This window comes from Lagopus muta, chromosome 17, assembly GCF_023343835.1.
Source record: "Lagopus muta isolate bLagMut1 chromosome 17, bLagMut1 primary, whole genome shotgun sequence".
NCBI classification, from domain to species: domain Eukaryota; kingdom Metazoa; phylum Chordata; class Aves; order Galliformes; family Phasianidae; genus Lagopus; species Lagopus muta.
In genome coordinates, this window is record NC_064449.1 from 9,575,445 (window position 1) to 9,592,706 (window position 17,262).

Consider the following 17,262-nt stretch of genomic DNA (forward strand, 5'->3'; position numbering starts at 1 on the left):
CTGCCTAGTTCTGTTCTACTTATTATATATTAACACCGCCTGGCTCCCTTTGCTAGGTGTGGCTTTTTTTGTCACTCTTCTATGAGGGCTTGCATGGAAAATTAAGGCATACTTGCTGATTAATTTAGGATGGAGGGTGAGAACAAAATGTCGCTCCTCCTTTGAATCTGTCCAGGTTTCAACAAGAACTGTAGAGCTGTGTACTAAGGAGTCACAGATTAAATGTCTGAAAATTGAATTGCTTTTACAAAAGGTGCCTGTAGGTAAAAACAGAGGCTGAAGCTAAAGGTTTACATGCTGGCTGCTCTTACTGGGTCTTTTCTCTGGTTTTCCATGCTGTGGATGTTAGTCCAGCTCCTTCAACAGGCACTGAAAACATGATACATTAAACAAAACAAGTGGGCTATAAATGGCCCATGATTTATGGGTTATCTTGGTTTGTCAGTTCTCACCACTGTGAAGCACTTCTGGTATTTGCACAATGATGTAAATTATTGCAGCATGAGAGCATTTGCAGAGTGCCCTGCAAGCTGTGAAATATCCCATTGCTAAATATTGTTTGTGCAGCCCAATAAGCTGCTGCAATCTCTTGATTCTATCACTGCCGTGAAGAAGCAAACTTATTTTGAGGAAATACTGATTTATGAAGGACAACGAGGAACCAAAATGCCATGGGCATGTGGATTCCCTGGCCGTGTGACTACAATTCAGAGACAGCTCCTCATTTTGCATGTTAGAAACAGCAGTGAACAATCATGAACATCAGCTTGTATATGGAAGAGGAAATGCTACGTGCAGGGGGGCTGTGGTTTGGTGGTGTAATAAATCAACTAAAAGGTTTTCTTTTTCTTTTGTTTGTGTACAGCTAACAAGAGAACACCAGGTGGCCCTCTCCTCCATCACTTACATTGGCTGTGCTCTGTCCATCTTCTGCTTGACGATCACGCTGGTCACATTTGCTGTATTGTCGTGAGTGATTTTAACTGAATATGTGCTGAGCTGCTGTGGTACAGAAAGCCAAACAGTGCCTTTCAGGTCACGGGTTTGGATCCCTTCAGGTGCCCAGAATAAAACAAAGGCTACTAATTTTTCAAACACCCTTAATTAGATTCTGCACGTGTATTTGTACTGGCTGGTTATTTCTAAATTAATTTCCTAAAATGGGGTGGTCCCTATATAGCAAGCTATTTTCATGCTATGAGAGATTTTTAGATTTTTTTAAAGCCCTCCATGTTTTGCCATGATCAGGAATCTTGCAAGGAGGCTGTAGGAATGCTTGTCAGAAGCTCAAGGCAAGTACAGGATCAGCAATGACCACAGGATCTCCCCAGCAGAACAATCTTTGGATTGCTTGGGGTGAAAGAAGCAGTACTTTCTGCTTTCCATCTTGCCTGTAAAGCAGTGTATTTATAAACTGCCTAGGTATGTCTGGAAAGGAAGGCTCAGTCAACATCAGCTGCCTCGTTTCTATTTCCTAAATACTGTGTACAATTACACCACATGACCTACATTTAATGTTGAGTACCTTTGTTCTCTGTTAGGCTGGCTTTCTAACGTGTTGCTAAGGAGAATGAAGTGTGAAATTCACTCTGTGGCTCATATTTAAATCCCTGAATTTCTGCACCCTCACACCTGTGACACAGCAGCCCCTTTGAGGGCGTTATGCACAGTGAAGGTTTTTGCCATGAGTGCTTTAGGGCCTTTTTGCCTATTTATGTTCTAGTAGTGACTACTGAGTTTGAGGCCCAGCTAGGCTCGATACAAACATTTCTGGAAAAAAGCTTTCATAGAATTTTCTGTCTAAACAAATAAAAGAAAACCTAACAAGGGGTGAAGCAACTCATCCAAGGTTGTGCAGCAGATTGGGATCATATCAAGGAATGTGATTCTCGTCTCCTTGCTTGTTATGCATCAAACCATGCTGAGAGGCCAGTTTCTAGGAAAAAGGTTTTGCTAAACAAAGTAAACTGATTGCAATGTTTGTTTGTTCCAATAGCCATATTACTTCCAAGTCTCAAGATATGTGTTGGTCATACTTGGAGTAAGTGTGTAATGTGCGGCAAAATCCACCCTAAGCAAGTCCAATGTCTGCCTAATTGGCACTGTGCTATTAGCATAGCTAGGCAAAGGGGAACGATCTGCTCCATTTTTTGTCTGAGTGTAGAACTGGATATTAGTGTTTAGAGAGGAAAATGAGCTGAAAGAGCTGGTACTGCTGCAGCTGGGCTGAAAACTCCTTGAGCATACTTGGAAAGAGAGCTTGGATCCGGCTGAATATCACACTGTTAAGCACCCCACCTACATACAGAATCATTCAAACTACCAATTAAAAATAATTTGATTAGGTTTTCACTGGAGAGCAGGGCCTCATTAGACAGCTGAAGTGAAATTTTGCAATGTAGTGTTAGATGATCATGAGGTAAGTGGAGAGGAATCTGGCAAGTTCTTTGCTACTCTGTGTACTGGCAAGGAAGGCTGCTTCCCAGGAGGGCAGTCCTGACTGCCTTCTGGGGAATGATGTTCCACTGTGTGACTGCATGAAGTTCTTTATTAGAAAGCCACTGGTACCAAGCAGGACAACCTGTCTTTCAGAATTAATTTTAGGGCATCAATATTTCCTTTTGCCTCCTTCTTCGCTTCTTTCTAACAGAGCAGTGGCTGAAACTGTTCTGAAAGTACAGGGCTAATAGCAAGACATCAGCTGCATTGCTGAGCCTATGCCACCCTGCTGAAGGGGGCATGCATAATGTGCACCAGCTGTTACAAAAGTCATCACAATGCAGCATAATAAAAGATGGAAGCTCATACTGTTGTGCAAAGGAAGTTGTGCCATTCATGCAGCCGAATGATCTAGGTTTTCTGATAGTGGAGGGGCTGGCAGGCAGTATGCTGAACAAGAAAGCCTCTCTCTACTATGTTCTTTTCTTTATGCAAAAGGCCTGAAATGTTTGGATAAATGTTTTTGTTTGTTTCCTACTTCCTGTTTTTGGATGATTACAGAAGCAAAAGGTCAGAATACTCCCAGGAAAGCGTGTTCTTGTCAAATTTCCAGCCAGTTTTTGCAAAGACAAGAGAGAGAGGTTCAAATAATGTAATCATGTTCAGTGCACTGTCAAGATAGGCATCATCCATATGTGTATGAAGCCATAGTTCCTGTGCTAAAAAGCTGATACTGGTAAACCCAGAAGTGCACCTGGAGGTTTCTGAATTACTTATTTCTAATGCAGGCAAATATAAACAAAACACAAACAGAAACTTAGTGCCAGAACGTGGGCTATGTGTTATAAACTGCTGAATGCTTTCTGTGAGGCACAGATCTGATTTCCTCGACAGCTTAGCACCATTTAGAATCAAGCTCTTTGTTAACAGTCAGTCAAAGCTCATTAGCAGAGCTAGTTAACGTGCAAATCAGACTTCTACTGCTTTTGGGATGGTGACAAAATATACAGGAGCCCAGACCTGGTGGAAGAAGTGCTCAACAGGCACTCCACCAGAACAATTAACCAAAAGCCAAACAGAAGTATTTCTGATGAGTCATAAATATGTTCATGCATCTCAGAATACTGTTTTGTTCACATACCTTTCTGTCTTCTGCCAGGTCTGTGAGCACCATCCGCAACCAACGCTATCATATCCATGCCAACCTGTCCTTTGCTGTCCTGGTAGCTCAGATCCTGCTTGTCATCAGTTTTCAGTTCAGCCCTGGAACAGTAAGTGAGACAGAGCAATGACATTTTTGCAAGGCTTCTGCATGGTATGAATGCCACATACAATGTCTATTGGATGTGAGACCTGCCATTTTTAACATGCCAAGCAAAAAATACCATCCCACAACACTGGATAAAGCCTTCTGTGAATTCAAATAGCATTATCATAGTATCTGTCCATGTTTGACTCTTTGCAGAACAGAAGGGAACATGAGCCCAACAAATGGTAAAGTCATGATAGTAATGAGGAACATGGAGCTGCATGTTCAAATGGATCAACTGACTTTTGCCTGACAAGGTTTATGGTATCTCATCCACTTCATCCACTGAAAACTGTATGAATTCTGTATTGGAAATTTTTGTATGAATTTTAGGTAGGGTAGTATTACTATTTCTAAACATAAGATCTGTTAATGTAATGTGCCACCTGAAAAAGGCAGAAGCAAAACCTGATTTTAAAACAAACCTCAGGTGTGCTCTATTTTTGACTTGTGTAATTGGAAAACTTGTAATGGGTTGCTACTGTGGTCAGCCATTGCTCCAACAGTTTATATTAATCTTTTTCTTTTTTTTCCAGTGCAAGTAAATATGAGGTCTGCATTTATATTCATCTCAAATTGAATTCCTTAAGTTTATAAATAACAGTAATATCTGATGTTACATAGGCTATTACTACCTGAGGATCTAAAAACAATTTGTGAATCTAAGTTCATACTCTTTTGTTGGTAGGTCCTGAGTAAGATATTGTGCAAGGGAGAAAATAATTAGGAAGGATTTAAATGGAAAATGGAACAGTGGAGAGCAGCAAAGGATCTATCTGTCTGTCTACCTGTCTACCCATCCACTGATCCATCTGTCCATCTGTGCACGCATCTCAGACAGTGATCTCTTCCACAGTTGATTATATCTGAGGTTGAAATGTCCACCATGTTTACAAGTGGAGATTACAAGTGAAGTTTTCTTTTTGAAAACCACAGCTCCCAGAAAGCAAGCCCTTTTTTCATGCACCAGGCTTTCAAACGTTTCGCAGAATCCCTGGATATTTCAGCAATAACTGTAACAACAATAATTGTAGGGCACAGTTCTATAAAGATCTCGAAGCTGAAAAGCACCAAGCACGTATCTGCTGCACTTTTATTTGTATTGTTATAACCTCTAGGGATCAGAGGTGTTGTGATTCATCCTGTTATTAGTCTTGCATCTTTACCTTCTGCATGCTCAATTCTCACCAGCTTGGGCATCAATTTTAATACCTTTAATTGCTGCTGTAATCGGACTGCTAAATGGTAGTTTACAAAAAGAGAGAGGCAATATGTACACGGGGAGGTGAACTTAATCTTCTGCATCTGTCAAAGATGGTATATTTAGTGCTAAACAGTTTATAAGTGCCCTGCTCCGGAGGACAAATGGTACCAGTTTGCTTGAGGAAATACAGTGCAATAAGGAATGGCATTGTATAAACAGGCCATGAGCTGGCATCACTTTCTTGTATGACTTCATCATCTTTTTTCCGTCTCCACCCCTATTGATATTTAGGTTTTGATTTCAGATATAGCATACAGTATTTCCCTCGTAGTTTCAGATGTAACATTTAATTGTTTGCAATTTATACTACAGCAATTTTCCTTCTATAGCGTAGGAGTAATTTTTAGCTTACTATTAACAAATCTCTACTTCTGTGAATAGAACTTTGATCTTTCTAATACATCCAGGAAGATCTTTTTATTATTCTGTCATTTAAGGATGTTATCAAAGTAAGTAAGGCACAAATGCAGAATGAGTATTATCCTGCACTGTATGCAGACCAGACTCCTGCTACTGCACTTTGTTTTTTTTTTTTTTTTTGCTGTTTTGTGATGCATATTGCTTGGCTACTTGAAAAATTGAAGGCATCCATTTGAGAAGGGGAGCTTGTAAGTCAGCTTTATGTTGCAATTATACTGTTGTGGACTAATCTTCTGCTGGAAATCAAAAGGAATTTAAATGGATTTCACAGCCTTATGATAAAATTAAGTGGAAAGATTTTTACAGTTGTGGACAATAAGCAAATCTGGCTTAGCTGTATGTCATAGAACATTCTGAAACACTAAATGCTTACAGATCTCACTTACACAAATTAAAACCAAAGTTACTGTTTTTTAATACATCTAATCACAGTGGATGTGCATTGGAATGTCCCTGTACAAGCACAGAAGCAGCCGAGTGCAAGTGAGAACATACTGGAAGCCTTTACATTGCATTATGCTATCAAGTTCTAACATTTTAACTTTCATTTGTACAAAAAGTCCTAAAATATCCACAAAAAGAATGAAATGCCACCATAGAGAAGCTAAACTGACACAACAAAGGGAACAACTGATAAGATATTAAGAACGCTGTGGAAGCAAACTGGTTTCTAGTGGTAATGAATCCTCAGCACACAGGTTGCAGCAGCTGGGAACCTCACTGTGACTCGTCCAGGTGAGGCCGTGAAACCATGAAAACAACAAAACCCTTCCCATGGACATTATGCAAGCAACCCCTCCAAAATTCTGGAGGTGCGATAGAAGGGATGCTGCAGGGTGCAAACCTCAGATACAGCTGCTACTCATTCAGCACCTTTAAAATGTACCTTAAGTGAAAGAAAGCCAAAGGAGATTGCTGTGTGGTTAGCCCATTGGCAGTCATATCTGTTCTGTTACTGCATGACGAGGGAAACAGCTCACAGTGAGAGTTCTCCAAAAGCAGTTTGTGGGAAAAGGAGAATTGTGCTGTGCGAATATGTGAGGATTGGGGAAGAAGAAAGGATTGTATTTTACTGTTGACACAAGGTAGGCTGATAGGAGACTTAGAGAAAAATGTAAGGTCTCTTTGAAGATTAATTGGTAGAGCTGTTATGAAAGTCCTTAAGGAAAAGCTGGTCCTTAAGCTCAAGCTACACTTCCTCTAGTCCACAGTGAGCCATAAGCACTGAGGTGAGCGTAAGCAGAACTGTGGAGGATGCTTTTACTTCTCGATGCATTGCCTTCACCATGGAATTCCTCTCTTGAGGCATTTATTTCACTTCAACACATGCAGTAGTTTACACTGGAGCACACAGTCCGGTTTACACCAGGTAGGCTTGCTTTATGCGTGGTATTTTTCCATTGCATAAACTTTTGTACTAGCTCCTGCTTCCAGAAACTTGATAGCACGTAGTCCTCCAAAAGATCATGTCTGTAAGGTCTCTATGGAGAAAAATGTCAGTTCTTTGCCGTAATTGCAATTGTTCTTGCCAAACATGGCTTTGTATGGAGCAGATACATGTTTTGGAATCTGGGAAACCGAGAACTCAAACATGCAGGCAAACTAGGCAAACCACACAGCAATTAGGACTTGGGAGGCAATTAAAGCTTACTGTAATTTTTTGAAATCTCTGCTGGTTTTACTAATGGCAGAAAATAAGAAACTTTTCAAAATTTAAACCTGGACAGACAGAAGTGGGAATACAGCGTGATTTATTTGTGTGTTGTCATATTTCCATTATGAAGAACGTTACAGAACAGGGAGCATTGCACAGCACAGTACTCCCACTTCCATGGTTCTTTTATGTTCACTACAGACTTGGCAAGAAGATATTGAAATTGCAGGTTTGAACTCTTAAATATCTTGTAGACGTTAGGAAAAGTTTTGCTTACGCACATACAAATAATCCATTTTGCTTTCCACAGCACCTCTAGCAATGTACGTTTTTAATTTTTATTTTTATTTTGTGAAATAAGGGAAGAAAATTTGTTACTCTGAAGCTATCTCAAAATGCCTTCGAGAAATTAAGTCCTCTAGTGCTTTGCTCTTTACAAATGTTTCTAACCAGTGACTTAGCCTAGAGTGTAAATGTAAAAAGAAATAATGATAAAAAAAATTGCAAAAGCAATATGACTGCATCACAAAGAAGTATCTATTAATTTTTGTTGTTAATCTAGGTGCCTTGCAAGATCTTGGCCATTCTCCTTCATTTTTTCTTCCTGAGTGCTTTTGCATGGATGCTGGTGGAAGGATTTCACCTCTACAGTATGGTGATCAAAGTATTTGGGTCAGAAGAGAGCAAGCACTTATATTATTATGGAATTGGATGGGGTAAGCATTTATTTGCTACTTGCTTTCAGTCTCTTCACTGTGGAATAAGATTAAATTCAGAAGCATATGTAAAAAAGTGATCTTATAAAAATGTGATCCAACAGTTCATTTTTTGATTCCTTACTTTCATGTGAAACGTTTACTGCATTTGACTTTTGCAAACTCATAGGACCTGGAATAATGTGAAGCCCCAGTCCTCAAATTACAAACTCAGACACATTTTTTTTTAAGCAGAAGCTCTGGTCTATGTGTATATATATGAAAGTTTGCAGAGACTATTAATGACAAGTTGGAACTTGAGGCATGAGTTGACAGGAGTTGGGAACAAGGAACTCACCACTGACTACCATTGATTTGCTAATATCTATTGAGGCTCCTGAGAGATATAACTTCTATAAAATGAATTTCACAGTAATCAGAGAGACAGGATACCAAATATGCAGAGTTGATTGAAGTTCCTGTATATTATCTTTAGTCCCAAGAGTGCTAAAATTACCTTAAAACCTGTAGTTGTAATTCAAAAGAGCAATTTGAGGAAGGTGATAATATTCTACTTTTATATCCTGAGACAGACTGGGAAAAAAAATGCTTTATTGCCCTGGTGACTGGGTGTAACATACACAGGTTATTGCAACAAAACTTTTCCCAACCAGCCATCTGTAGTGCTGATGATAATGGCTGTGATACTGGAGATTTTGCTGCAGCACTTTGACCTTTACCTGTTTTCCAATCCCTGACAATTTCCTTTTTTTTGAAGGCCACCTTAGAATAGAGATTTTGTTCTAAGCTGTCAAAAGATCTAAGCTTCCTTATTTGCTGTCCCAGATTTATCCACAGATAGATACAGTGTAATGTGGCAAAAGGAAATCATACAAAACTAACTTCTTCAAAACAGATGGGAAATATACTCTTCCCCACTGAGTAAATTAGATCTTTTAAGCATTAGAAAGGAATATACTTATTTGTGTCCATTTAATTTATTGTTAGTCCTTCAAAAACACAAAGCAAATGGATTAGATGTGAAGTCTGATGCTGAAGAAGAGGAGGGAAACTTGGTAATCTATCTCATGTTCGTTTTAGGCTCTGCGCTTGAGACTGTATTTGGGCTGAATTTAGGGAGAATTCTATCTGAACAAAGATGGTGCTTTTGGGCTTCCTGTGCCCAGCTGCTCAGAGTTTATGCCCACTCTGCAGGCTGTATTTTGATTCTGAGATTGAGAGGCAGCTTTAAATTAGCAGGCCTGGGGAGCTGGACAACTCAAGCTACAGCAGCACAGGGAGGTGTGTGGAATTATTTGTCCCGTTTAAAGGTGACACTGTATTGTGCTGGGACTACAGAGACACAGATGACACCGTTCCCGTAGATCATCGGCCAGAAACGTGTACTAGAACACTTTTATCTGATCCTGTGCTCTGGAATGCATGGTCTATTGCATCATAAATACAGCAATTCTGGGCAGAATTGGTGAGCATATTTGCAGCATCTGCTAACCGAGAAAACTTTCAGATACAGTCAAGAACCATAACCGTAATTCTCTCATGGATGGTAGCCAGTGCCAGCGCAACATCAACATTTCCTATTATGGAGGCAGGCTACACGGCTCTTACACAATTATTTCTGACAAAAGATTAAGCAAACACATTTACTTTTGTGTATAATATATAATCCATATGAATTCTTCAGTCCAGAATAAATCTTACTATCCTCCTAGGCTAAATATAGTTTTATTTCAACTTCTATGGAATTATTGAAAGATTGGTTCTTAATGCAAAAAGGGTCTCATTTCGCTGTAACAAAACCTTGATGCTGCATACGTTGGTATCTACTATTTAACACCCTGTCAATGCAAAGAAAAAGCAACCACTGCACTTTAGGCTGCAGAACGTTTTACTACCCCTGTCTTAACAGGTCTTTTTATGCAGATGACTGCCCTGTGTTTCATCTGCCTAAGTTTTATTATCTTCTAAAAGAACTTTGTATTTAATTTTCCTCTTCGCTGCCATTTAAAATTGATGTCACAGTAAATCCTTTGAATATCTGGCTTTTGGGAAAAAAAAAACCTGCAAGCAGAAAGTGTAGAGGAGAGTTAGACACATGTATTTTTGCTTCTGTGACGTGTAGGCAGAGCTTGCTTGTTGAAGGAAGACAGCATCAGCAGATAAACAGTGCCAACCAACAGTGTCTGTGGTCAGGGATATGAAGGCATAGCCCAGGGACTGTTAGTCCAGGTAGTCCACAAAACCAAGGCAGAGCAATTTTCAGCAGACAGGCTTACATCAGTGCACAATTGCTATGTTGAATACTCTTGGTTTTGTTCGAATACATACGGGATTCTCCTTTCTTAAGCAGACAGATGTAAACTAAAATTTTGCCTTCCCTTAGTTCTTACACAAATATGCTTTTGAGGACTAAGTCCGTATTTGGACAAGCATGGGAGAACAGGAGCAAGTTCCAAGGTTGTTGAAATCCTCCCAGTGAATTTCAAAGTGGAAGACCAAACAACGCCTGCGGATGCTGCGTCTTCCCCATTTCTAACGACAAGGTGATTCCAGGCACAGGCGTTAAAGAGCAAAAATACTATTTCAAAGAATAACTGTTCTACAACTACAAGAAAGTTTTGCAGAATTTTGTGAAGATGATTAACAAGATTACGAGAACACTCAATGAGTTTAAGCAGAAATTGCTTGTCAGAAAATTTTGTAAAAACCTTATGCAGAAACCCTGAAGAATTTAAAAGAAAATTGAAACCTCAGGCTATCACGTATAATACTCTGTCTGGGACACGGTTATTAAATTCCACAAGATGACAGAAACCTAAACCTTCACATTTTATTAAATCATATAGGGATTAACAGACAATCATTTAATATTTAAAGGGATGAGGTTTCCCTACATTCAGAACTGCTGGCAAAAAAGCCCTCATTCCCTTTCCAGCTCCCTGCCTGGAAAGCTGTGTTAAGTGGCACAACAGGACAGTGCTGAGGCCAGCAGCACACAGCCATCCCTGGCAGCAGGGCCATATTCATCTGCCTCTGGATAATCCCTGCGTAATCCCATCAAGCACTCTTCCACTGCGCAAGATGCTGCATACTGGAGCTGTCACAAGCTATCTGGAAGCATCATCTACTTTAAGCTCAGAAATCTTGCAGGGCTATTACATATTTATATTAAAATAAATCTTGGTCTGGCACCTGAGTGGGATCCTAATTTGCTTTGCTCTATTCGTAATTGTTTCTCAGTGTTGAGCCAGTGTTCTAGGCCATTAAGAGTCACTGTTTCTGTCTTCTCACCTGCTAGTCCAGTATCCCTGTAAGAAACTCATTTGTTTCTCAATTCTTGAGCAAGGTGAGCTTACTTGGGGGGAAGGTGGTAAAAATAAACTTAGTATTCCTCCACAGAATACCACTGTTCAAATAGTGAGAGACAGAAATCATACTAAGAAAACCAACTGAGCTGAAAAAGCTCTACGATTCTCACTGGAATTAGCACTAATTCAGTTTACTTGTTAAATTAGTGCTTTACTGAAAAGTCATTTTGTTTGTCCAGCATTAATTGATTAAAATATATTGCATTCAACAGCTGCAGAAGGAGTTAGACTTAATTCTAAAATTGCTCTGAGTTGCTCTGTTGTCCAAGCAAAGTTTGGCTGAATTTGCAGGGTTTACTGGAACTATTATGACCTCTGCCTTTTCACAGGCTGCCCGCTGGTGATTTGTGTAATTTCTGCAACATCGTCCTTAGACAGCTATGGAGAAAGTGACAAGTGAGTACGAAAATATCACCACATCTGGTACAGGATGGATAAAAAATCTGCGGGAGAGAAAAACTCGTAGGTCTGTGAGCAGGGCTGCAGCTCTGCACCATTCTGGATGTACAGGAGGATGGGTGCAGGTCACTGCCTCTGACAGTGGGCACCCAATGGGAGCACTCTGCTCATCATGTGCAGAATAAAGCCGGGGCTGAAGCATTTCTGACAAGATGAGAATAAACTCCAGTTAAAGATGTTCAGCTTTTTGAAGAAAACAGCAGTTGAGCACCCAGAGATTTAGAATTGATATTTAAAAAACCGAAATCAAACTTCTTCCAATCTAAGTTGGAAAAAGTAAAGCAAAATTATCTGAGAAAATACCACAGGATTCAATCCTGCCATTATGTAAGTGAAAGTTTTGGAGCAGGTTGTTTGCTGTGCGTGGTTAACTGGCTTACATCGCCTGTGCCATAAGAAAAATGTATGACTGTGTTTTCCCACCTCCTGCTCATCCCCAGCTGAGCAAGGCAGAAAAGGCTTAGGTTTGTCTCTTGCTACAAAGCAGTGCCTTCAGCACTGGAAGGAGTGGATGCAGGAACAACAAATAACAAATGAAACCTTTCCCTTCTTCCTGTCTTTCTGCCCGTAATGCTATTTGAAGGCCTGCTGAGGCAGGTAGCTGTCCCTGACTCTTTGGAAGATGCAAATCTAAATAAGATTTTGACTCAGAATTTGAGGGGAAGAGGAGCTTCCTATTGATACTCTCGCTTTTAAAATTCATCAGTGTTTTTAAACTTACTTTCAGTCTCTTTTTAAATCAAGAACATTACTTATTAAATGTTTGTGTGTTTCATCTAAAATCATTCTATTTTTCTCTGCAGCTGCTGGCTTTCCCTAGAGAATGGAGCAATCTGGGCTTTTGTGGCACCGGCGTTGTTTGTAATTCTGGTAGGTAAACACTTGGCTGCTGGTTTCATACTGGATGACTGTCAGCCACAGAGCAGAACACAGCTGGAGGGTGTTTGAAGCTGTTGCTTGTAGAGAACTCACTTTTCTGGGTGAAAGTCGAATGCCCGCAGTGAAGATGATGTTCAGGAGGGCTTGCAAGCAGTCAGCAGCTGGCAGAAATGCAATAAACCAACAGCCTGAGCTCTCACCTCTCTGGGGAAGGTAACAAGTGGCCTCCACATCTGCCTTCTTACAGTGATAATGTCTTTGTGCTCTTCTGCACTGGGAGTTTGATGTTGGTTGTGGCAGTTTGTTGGGATGACTGAGACAGGGTTAGGACAGGCTGGCTACCGGGACACCTTTCAGCTGCAATGAACACCATCTTTCCAGAGGAGCATGCACATTCATGGCTGCAGTACTGGGACATGGATGCTCTACAGCAGTTTAATTATACCTACACATTAAATTATAGTGCACTGTGGCTCAATCATGATGATTGCTTAAGGAGTCAGGGGTCTGTAGGGATTAAGTGGAAGATTTCTCCTCCTACAGCACTGTTTCCTTTGAAGTTACTGATCACGCTGTCTATGATTTTTGCTGCAAGTTATAATGCAAGAGTAAGAACATGAACATGGAATAGATCCACTGATCTGAGAAACCAGGATGCCTTCAGAGCTTTGCTAGATTTGAAAGGTATGACCCCAAATCTAGTCCAGCATGCTGTGGCACTGAAAGAAGGTCAGGTAAAATAAGATCCTGACTACTTGTGTGGATGAGCATCAATCGGAGCCAGTGCCTCTGCCCTGTACTTCCCCAAGAAAGACAGGATTTCTGCAGAAAGCACAAACACATTCCCCAATTTCTCTGCACAGAGAAACCCCTCAGGACCTGCTGACAGAAATCCAGCCAAAGAGAGAGCTGTAGATAAAGTAGTGCAGTGAGTGCTGGTGTTTGCCATTGCACATCTCTGTAACTGTCTGGGGAGCAGGAGGTGACCCTTTGGTTGACCAGTACCATCACAGGTAATTTTATACTGCACCTGTGTTGACATTCTAACATTTGCCATGGAGACAACAATACCAGCAGCTCTTAGCCCAGTGTCTTCCACTCGAGATAGAGGCTCTGAAAAACGAGGCTGTATAAACATATATAAAAAACACTGGAAACAGTTGCTATGTCAATGTGGCAGAAATTGCCTCATGTTAGCGTTTTAATGAAATGATTAATGGCAACAGTGGAAAATCCCTGTGCAGAATTTCTTTTACCTGAGGGAAAGCATAAACATGTAAATAAGAAATGTTGGTCACAGGATTAGAATTGGCTCAACGGCTCTGAACTGTGTTTATTGTCTTGTTCACCAGTACCTTTGACCTTCCGTATGTGAGTTTATGTTCAAAGATGTGTGGATATTGATGACTGGAGAGCAATTAAAATAATGTACATCCCCTCTCACATTAGCATTTGCTTTCTGGACGCTGTTCAGCACCAAAGGAGGAAATGACATGCAACCTGTAAAATCAAATCTTTCCCAGCAGCTGTCCAAAGATGATATTAATCAAATCATGCTAGATAGTGAAGCACTTACTCACCTGAGTGAGCACAGCCTTCAATAATTTGCATTCATTGCTGCTTGCCAATGAACGTAAGGGCTTAACTATCTGGCTATCACTTATGATATATAATATTTGTGCAGCTCAAGTTATATTCTTGTAGGAACGCAAACATTTTGCAAAAGAGAAAGAATGAGCTCACAAGGTTGATTCACGTAGAGCAATTTGTTAAATAGTCTAAACCCAGTCTCTCTGCGCAAAATAGCAGCAAGCTGGCTGACAAATTATTCTCTCTGGGCACTGAATATACTAGATGAAAAATACGTTAGTGCCTATAGGGAAATAACGAGGGTAAACACTATTTTGTGCGTGCATGTGTGCCTCTGCTCTTTAAAGAGAAAATTAGCCACTAGTTGTGTGAATTAGTGTTTAGCTCTGAAAATATGCCTCAAAAAGCTGCTTTTGACTACTTTCATCCACAATTTATCTCAGCCAAGAAAAAGGATTATGCTGTGAAGAAAACAGGGGTCCTGCTCCTTTCAGCTCCCGCTCGCTAGAGAATAGGCAGACCCAGCCTGCTTTTGTCCTGCTGCAGCCTTGCAGTCAGTACAGACAGCACGGAGCCTTAAAGCAGAATGATGCGGTAGGAGTGTGACTGGGAAAAATATACTCACACATACTTTTCTGGGGAGTAATCTGCAGCTCCTCCCAGCCATTCCCATACCCAAAGTTGAGGAATATGAGGAAAGAAATAGTGCCTTCCATGTGTAGGTCTTTGGAATTCTACCTGCACCTTAAGGTTTAAGGATCCGCTTCAGATCCCCCTGCCCCCAGCCACAACACCAAACCTCAATACCATCACTGTAAGCCAGCCTAACCTCAGCCAGTGTTGAATGCCTGGGAAAATATGCCTTCAAAGCCAAACAACAACAACAACAACAACAAAACAAACAAACACAACTTGACGAAGCACCTGAATTCTTGGAACAAGACAGTAAGAGCTTTTGGCAGAAGGCTTTGTTTGTTATCAACCATCTGCTACCATGGTTTGTTTCCATAGATATGGCAGAATTAAGGAAATTCTACGCAAAGCATCTGTGTGTGCAGAGCAGTGGGTGTGCTACAGTGAACAGTCCATTGCTGGAGGAAGATTGGGTTGTGATTGCAAGTTCCTTCTATTGTTTTCTCTGTAAGCAGTTACTTGCCTGGTGATTTTTCACAAGTCTTTCTAATAAACAGCATTTTTATGGACTTAAATGATTTTCAATAGCATACTGCTAACATAATTCTGTGCCGTAGGGATGTTAGTCTTGTAACCAGTGTCTGCAGATAGGACACCATGAAACTTGAATCTCAAGCTGAGACTGCCATTGCTGGCTTCAACTAGTGCTTGTTTATGAGTGTTAAGCACACTGAAGGAGGTTTCCTCCTTTTACACCTGCTGCTCATACATGTTTAGTAAGCTCTCTTAGCCTCATGGTCTTCCTTTCTTCATTCCTTTATATACCAGTGCAGAACTGAGCTCGTTTTTGTATGTTGAATTGTATTGCGTGAATCTGCTCTGCAGATGGGCCCACTGATTTAAAAGTGGCAATTTGTGCCCTTTATTAGACACCATTTGTCATGGGAAAAAGTGGCAGAACTGGACTGATGATGTTTAAAGGTGCAGAAACAGTAGGATTTATTCAGTTATTGAAATCAAGTACAGAAGTGCTGTGGTGAAACAGAGCACAGACAAACAGATCACAGCAGCAAAGCTACTCTTTTTTTATTAGCATTCAGTTATAGGTCAATTTAATATTTTAAAATTGAATTTATTCATTATTTTAAAATTAAATTTCCTCTCAGTTAACCAACAGAAAAACACGAAATGATTTTTAGAACAATGGGACAGACTGTAAGAAATTAGAACTGAAAGTTATGTACAAGAAATTTAAAACAACTTGAAGTAGTCTCTATGGCCTGTATTTGGTCTGGGACATCGGACCAGCATTGGCAGGTGAGATATGAGGCTTTCCAAAATCATTCCCCCAGTTTTGAACATCTCTGTGTATGGAAATGCATCACACTCCCTGATTTCTGATGCGACCTGGCAACGGGCTGCAATTCCAACAGCTTGCAGTGCTACTAATGATGCCATGGCAGAGATCAGAGTAACTTGTGCTGTCAGAGAATATGTTAAATCTCAGACCTGAAGAAACAATTACAGTTCCCTGTACCACTGTCCAAAACTGAAGTGGAGCTTAAAATAGTTTATGGTTTCAGAGGAAAGCTGGTCAATAGATTTAATTAAGGCAATATGCTTAATCCATTTTTAAAAATTTTATTTCCTCTGTGCTGCCAAGCCTCTTCTTGGCCAGGATGTAACACACCACATCAGAAGGTTTTACTCACGGGATTTCTGCACTGCAGTAAAGAAACAACAAAAATCTCATGAGACCTGGAAGGAGTCTGAGTGAAAGCCCTGAAAAGAAAGTGAGAAGAAGTACTGAAGTACATTTCATCACTTCTGTCATCTCATCGCATTGTTTGCTGCATTCGTGCTGCTCTTCCAGTGAGAAGCTCAAGAAATCCCACTGGGACAGCTGAGAAAAGGCATCAGGTGTTAGAAATGCTGATAGTTTGGCTCATGCACTTTGTGTTTTTCTGTGTCCAAAAATCTGACCCCAAGACATGTTGGCAAGAAATATTCACATTGAAAGAGTTCTTTTTACTCATTTAACTCTCTGCTGATCTGACAATGTTCAGTCAGGTGAGGTTAGCCAGGTTGTCACCAGAGTGAGCCACAGCTCCCTGATGCCCCTGGGATCTTTCCATGGGCTCTGGTGGGTTCTGGATGGAGCCTGCCACAATGGGAAGTGGCAGCTCCTGCTGATTTCACAGAGTTGATAGTTCCTGAGGTCAGACCAGCTGCCTTGAAAGGAGTCCTGTGAGTTAGGAAACGTGCTGTTGCTATTAGCTGTGCTTGAAAAGTAGAATGTAGTCAGTTCCATGTTCCTGTGTTCTTTTAAGGCAAAATAACTGCAACTGACAGGAAGTCTGGCCTTTCAGAAAAGTAAGAAAGAGGAGCTTAAATACAGTTTTCTTATCTAAATGTTTGTTCTCCCACTTTGAACATTCTGATATATGCTAAAACATAAGGAGTGCTTCCTCGACTAATCATTCCGCTATTAAAGTTGTTAAGCATTTATTTCAAATGCCAAAAAAATCCCT

At 40.5% G+C, this 17,262-nt stretch overlaps 1 protein-coding gene across 6 annotated transcripts in view; it reads left to right on the forward strand.

Moving 5' to 3' along the window:
* ADGRD1 (adhesion G protein-coupled receptor D1) overlaps positions 1 to 17,262 on the forward strand; it is a 127,909-nt gene that overhangs the window by 80,706 nt on the left and 29,941 nt on the right. For all 6 annotated transcript variants that reach the window (XM_048964626.1, XM_048964629.1, XM_048964630.1 and 3 more), the window contains 5 exons: positions 866 to 969; positions 3,599 to 3,710; positions 7,649 to 7,802; positions 11,500 to 11,566; positions 12,433 to 12,499. In XM_048964626.1, the coding sequence (XP_048820583.1) occupies positions 866 to 969; positions 3,599 to 3,710; positions 7,649 to 7,802; positions 11,500 to 11,566; positions 12,433 to 12,499 (504 nt within the window). The remainder of the gene's footprint in view (positions 1 to 865; positions 970 to 3,598; positions 3,711 to 7,648; positions 7,803 to 11,499; positions 11,567 to 12,432; positions 12,500 to 17,262) is intronic.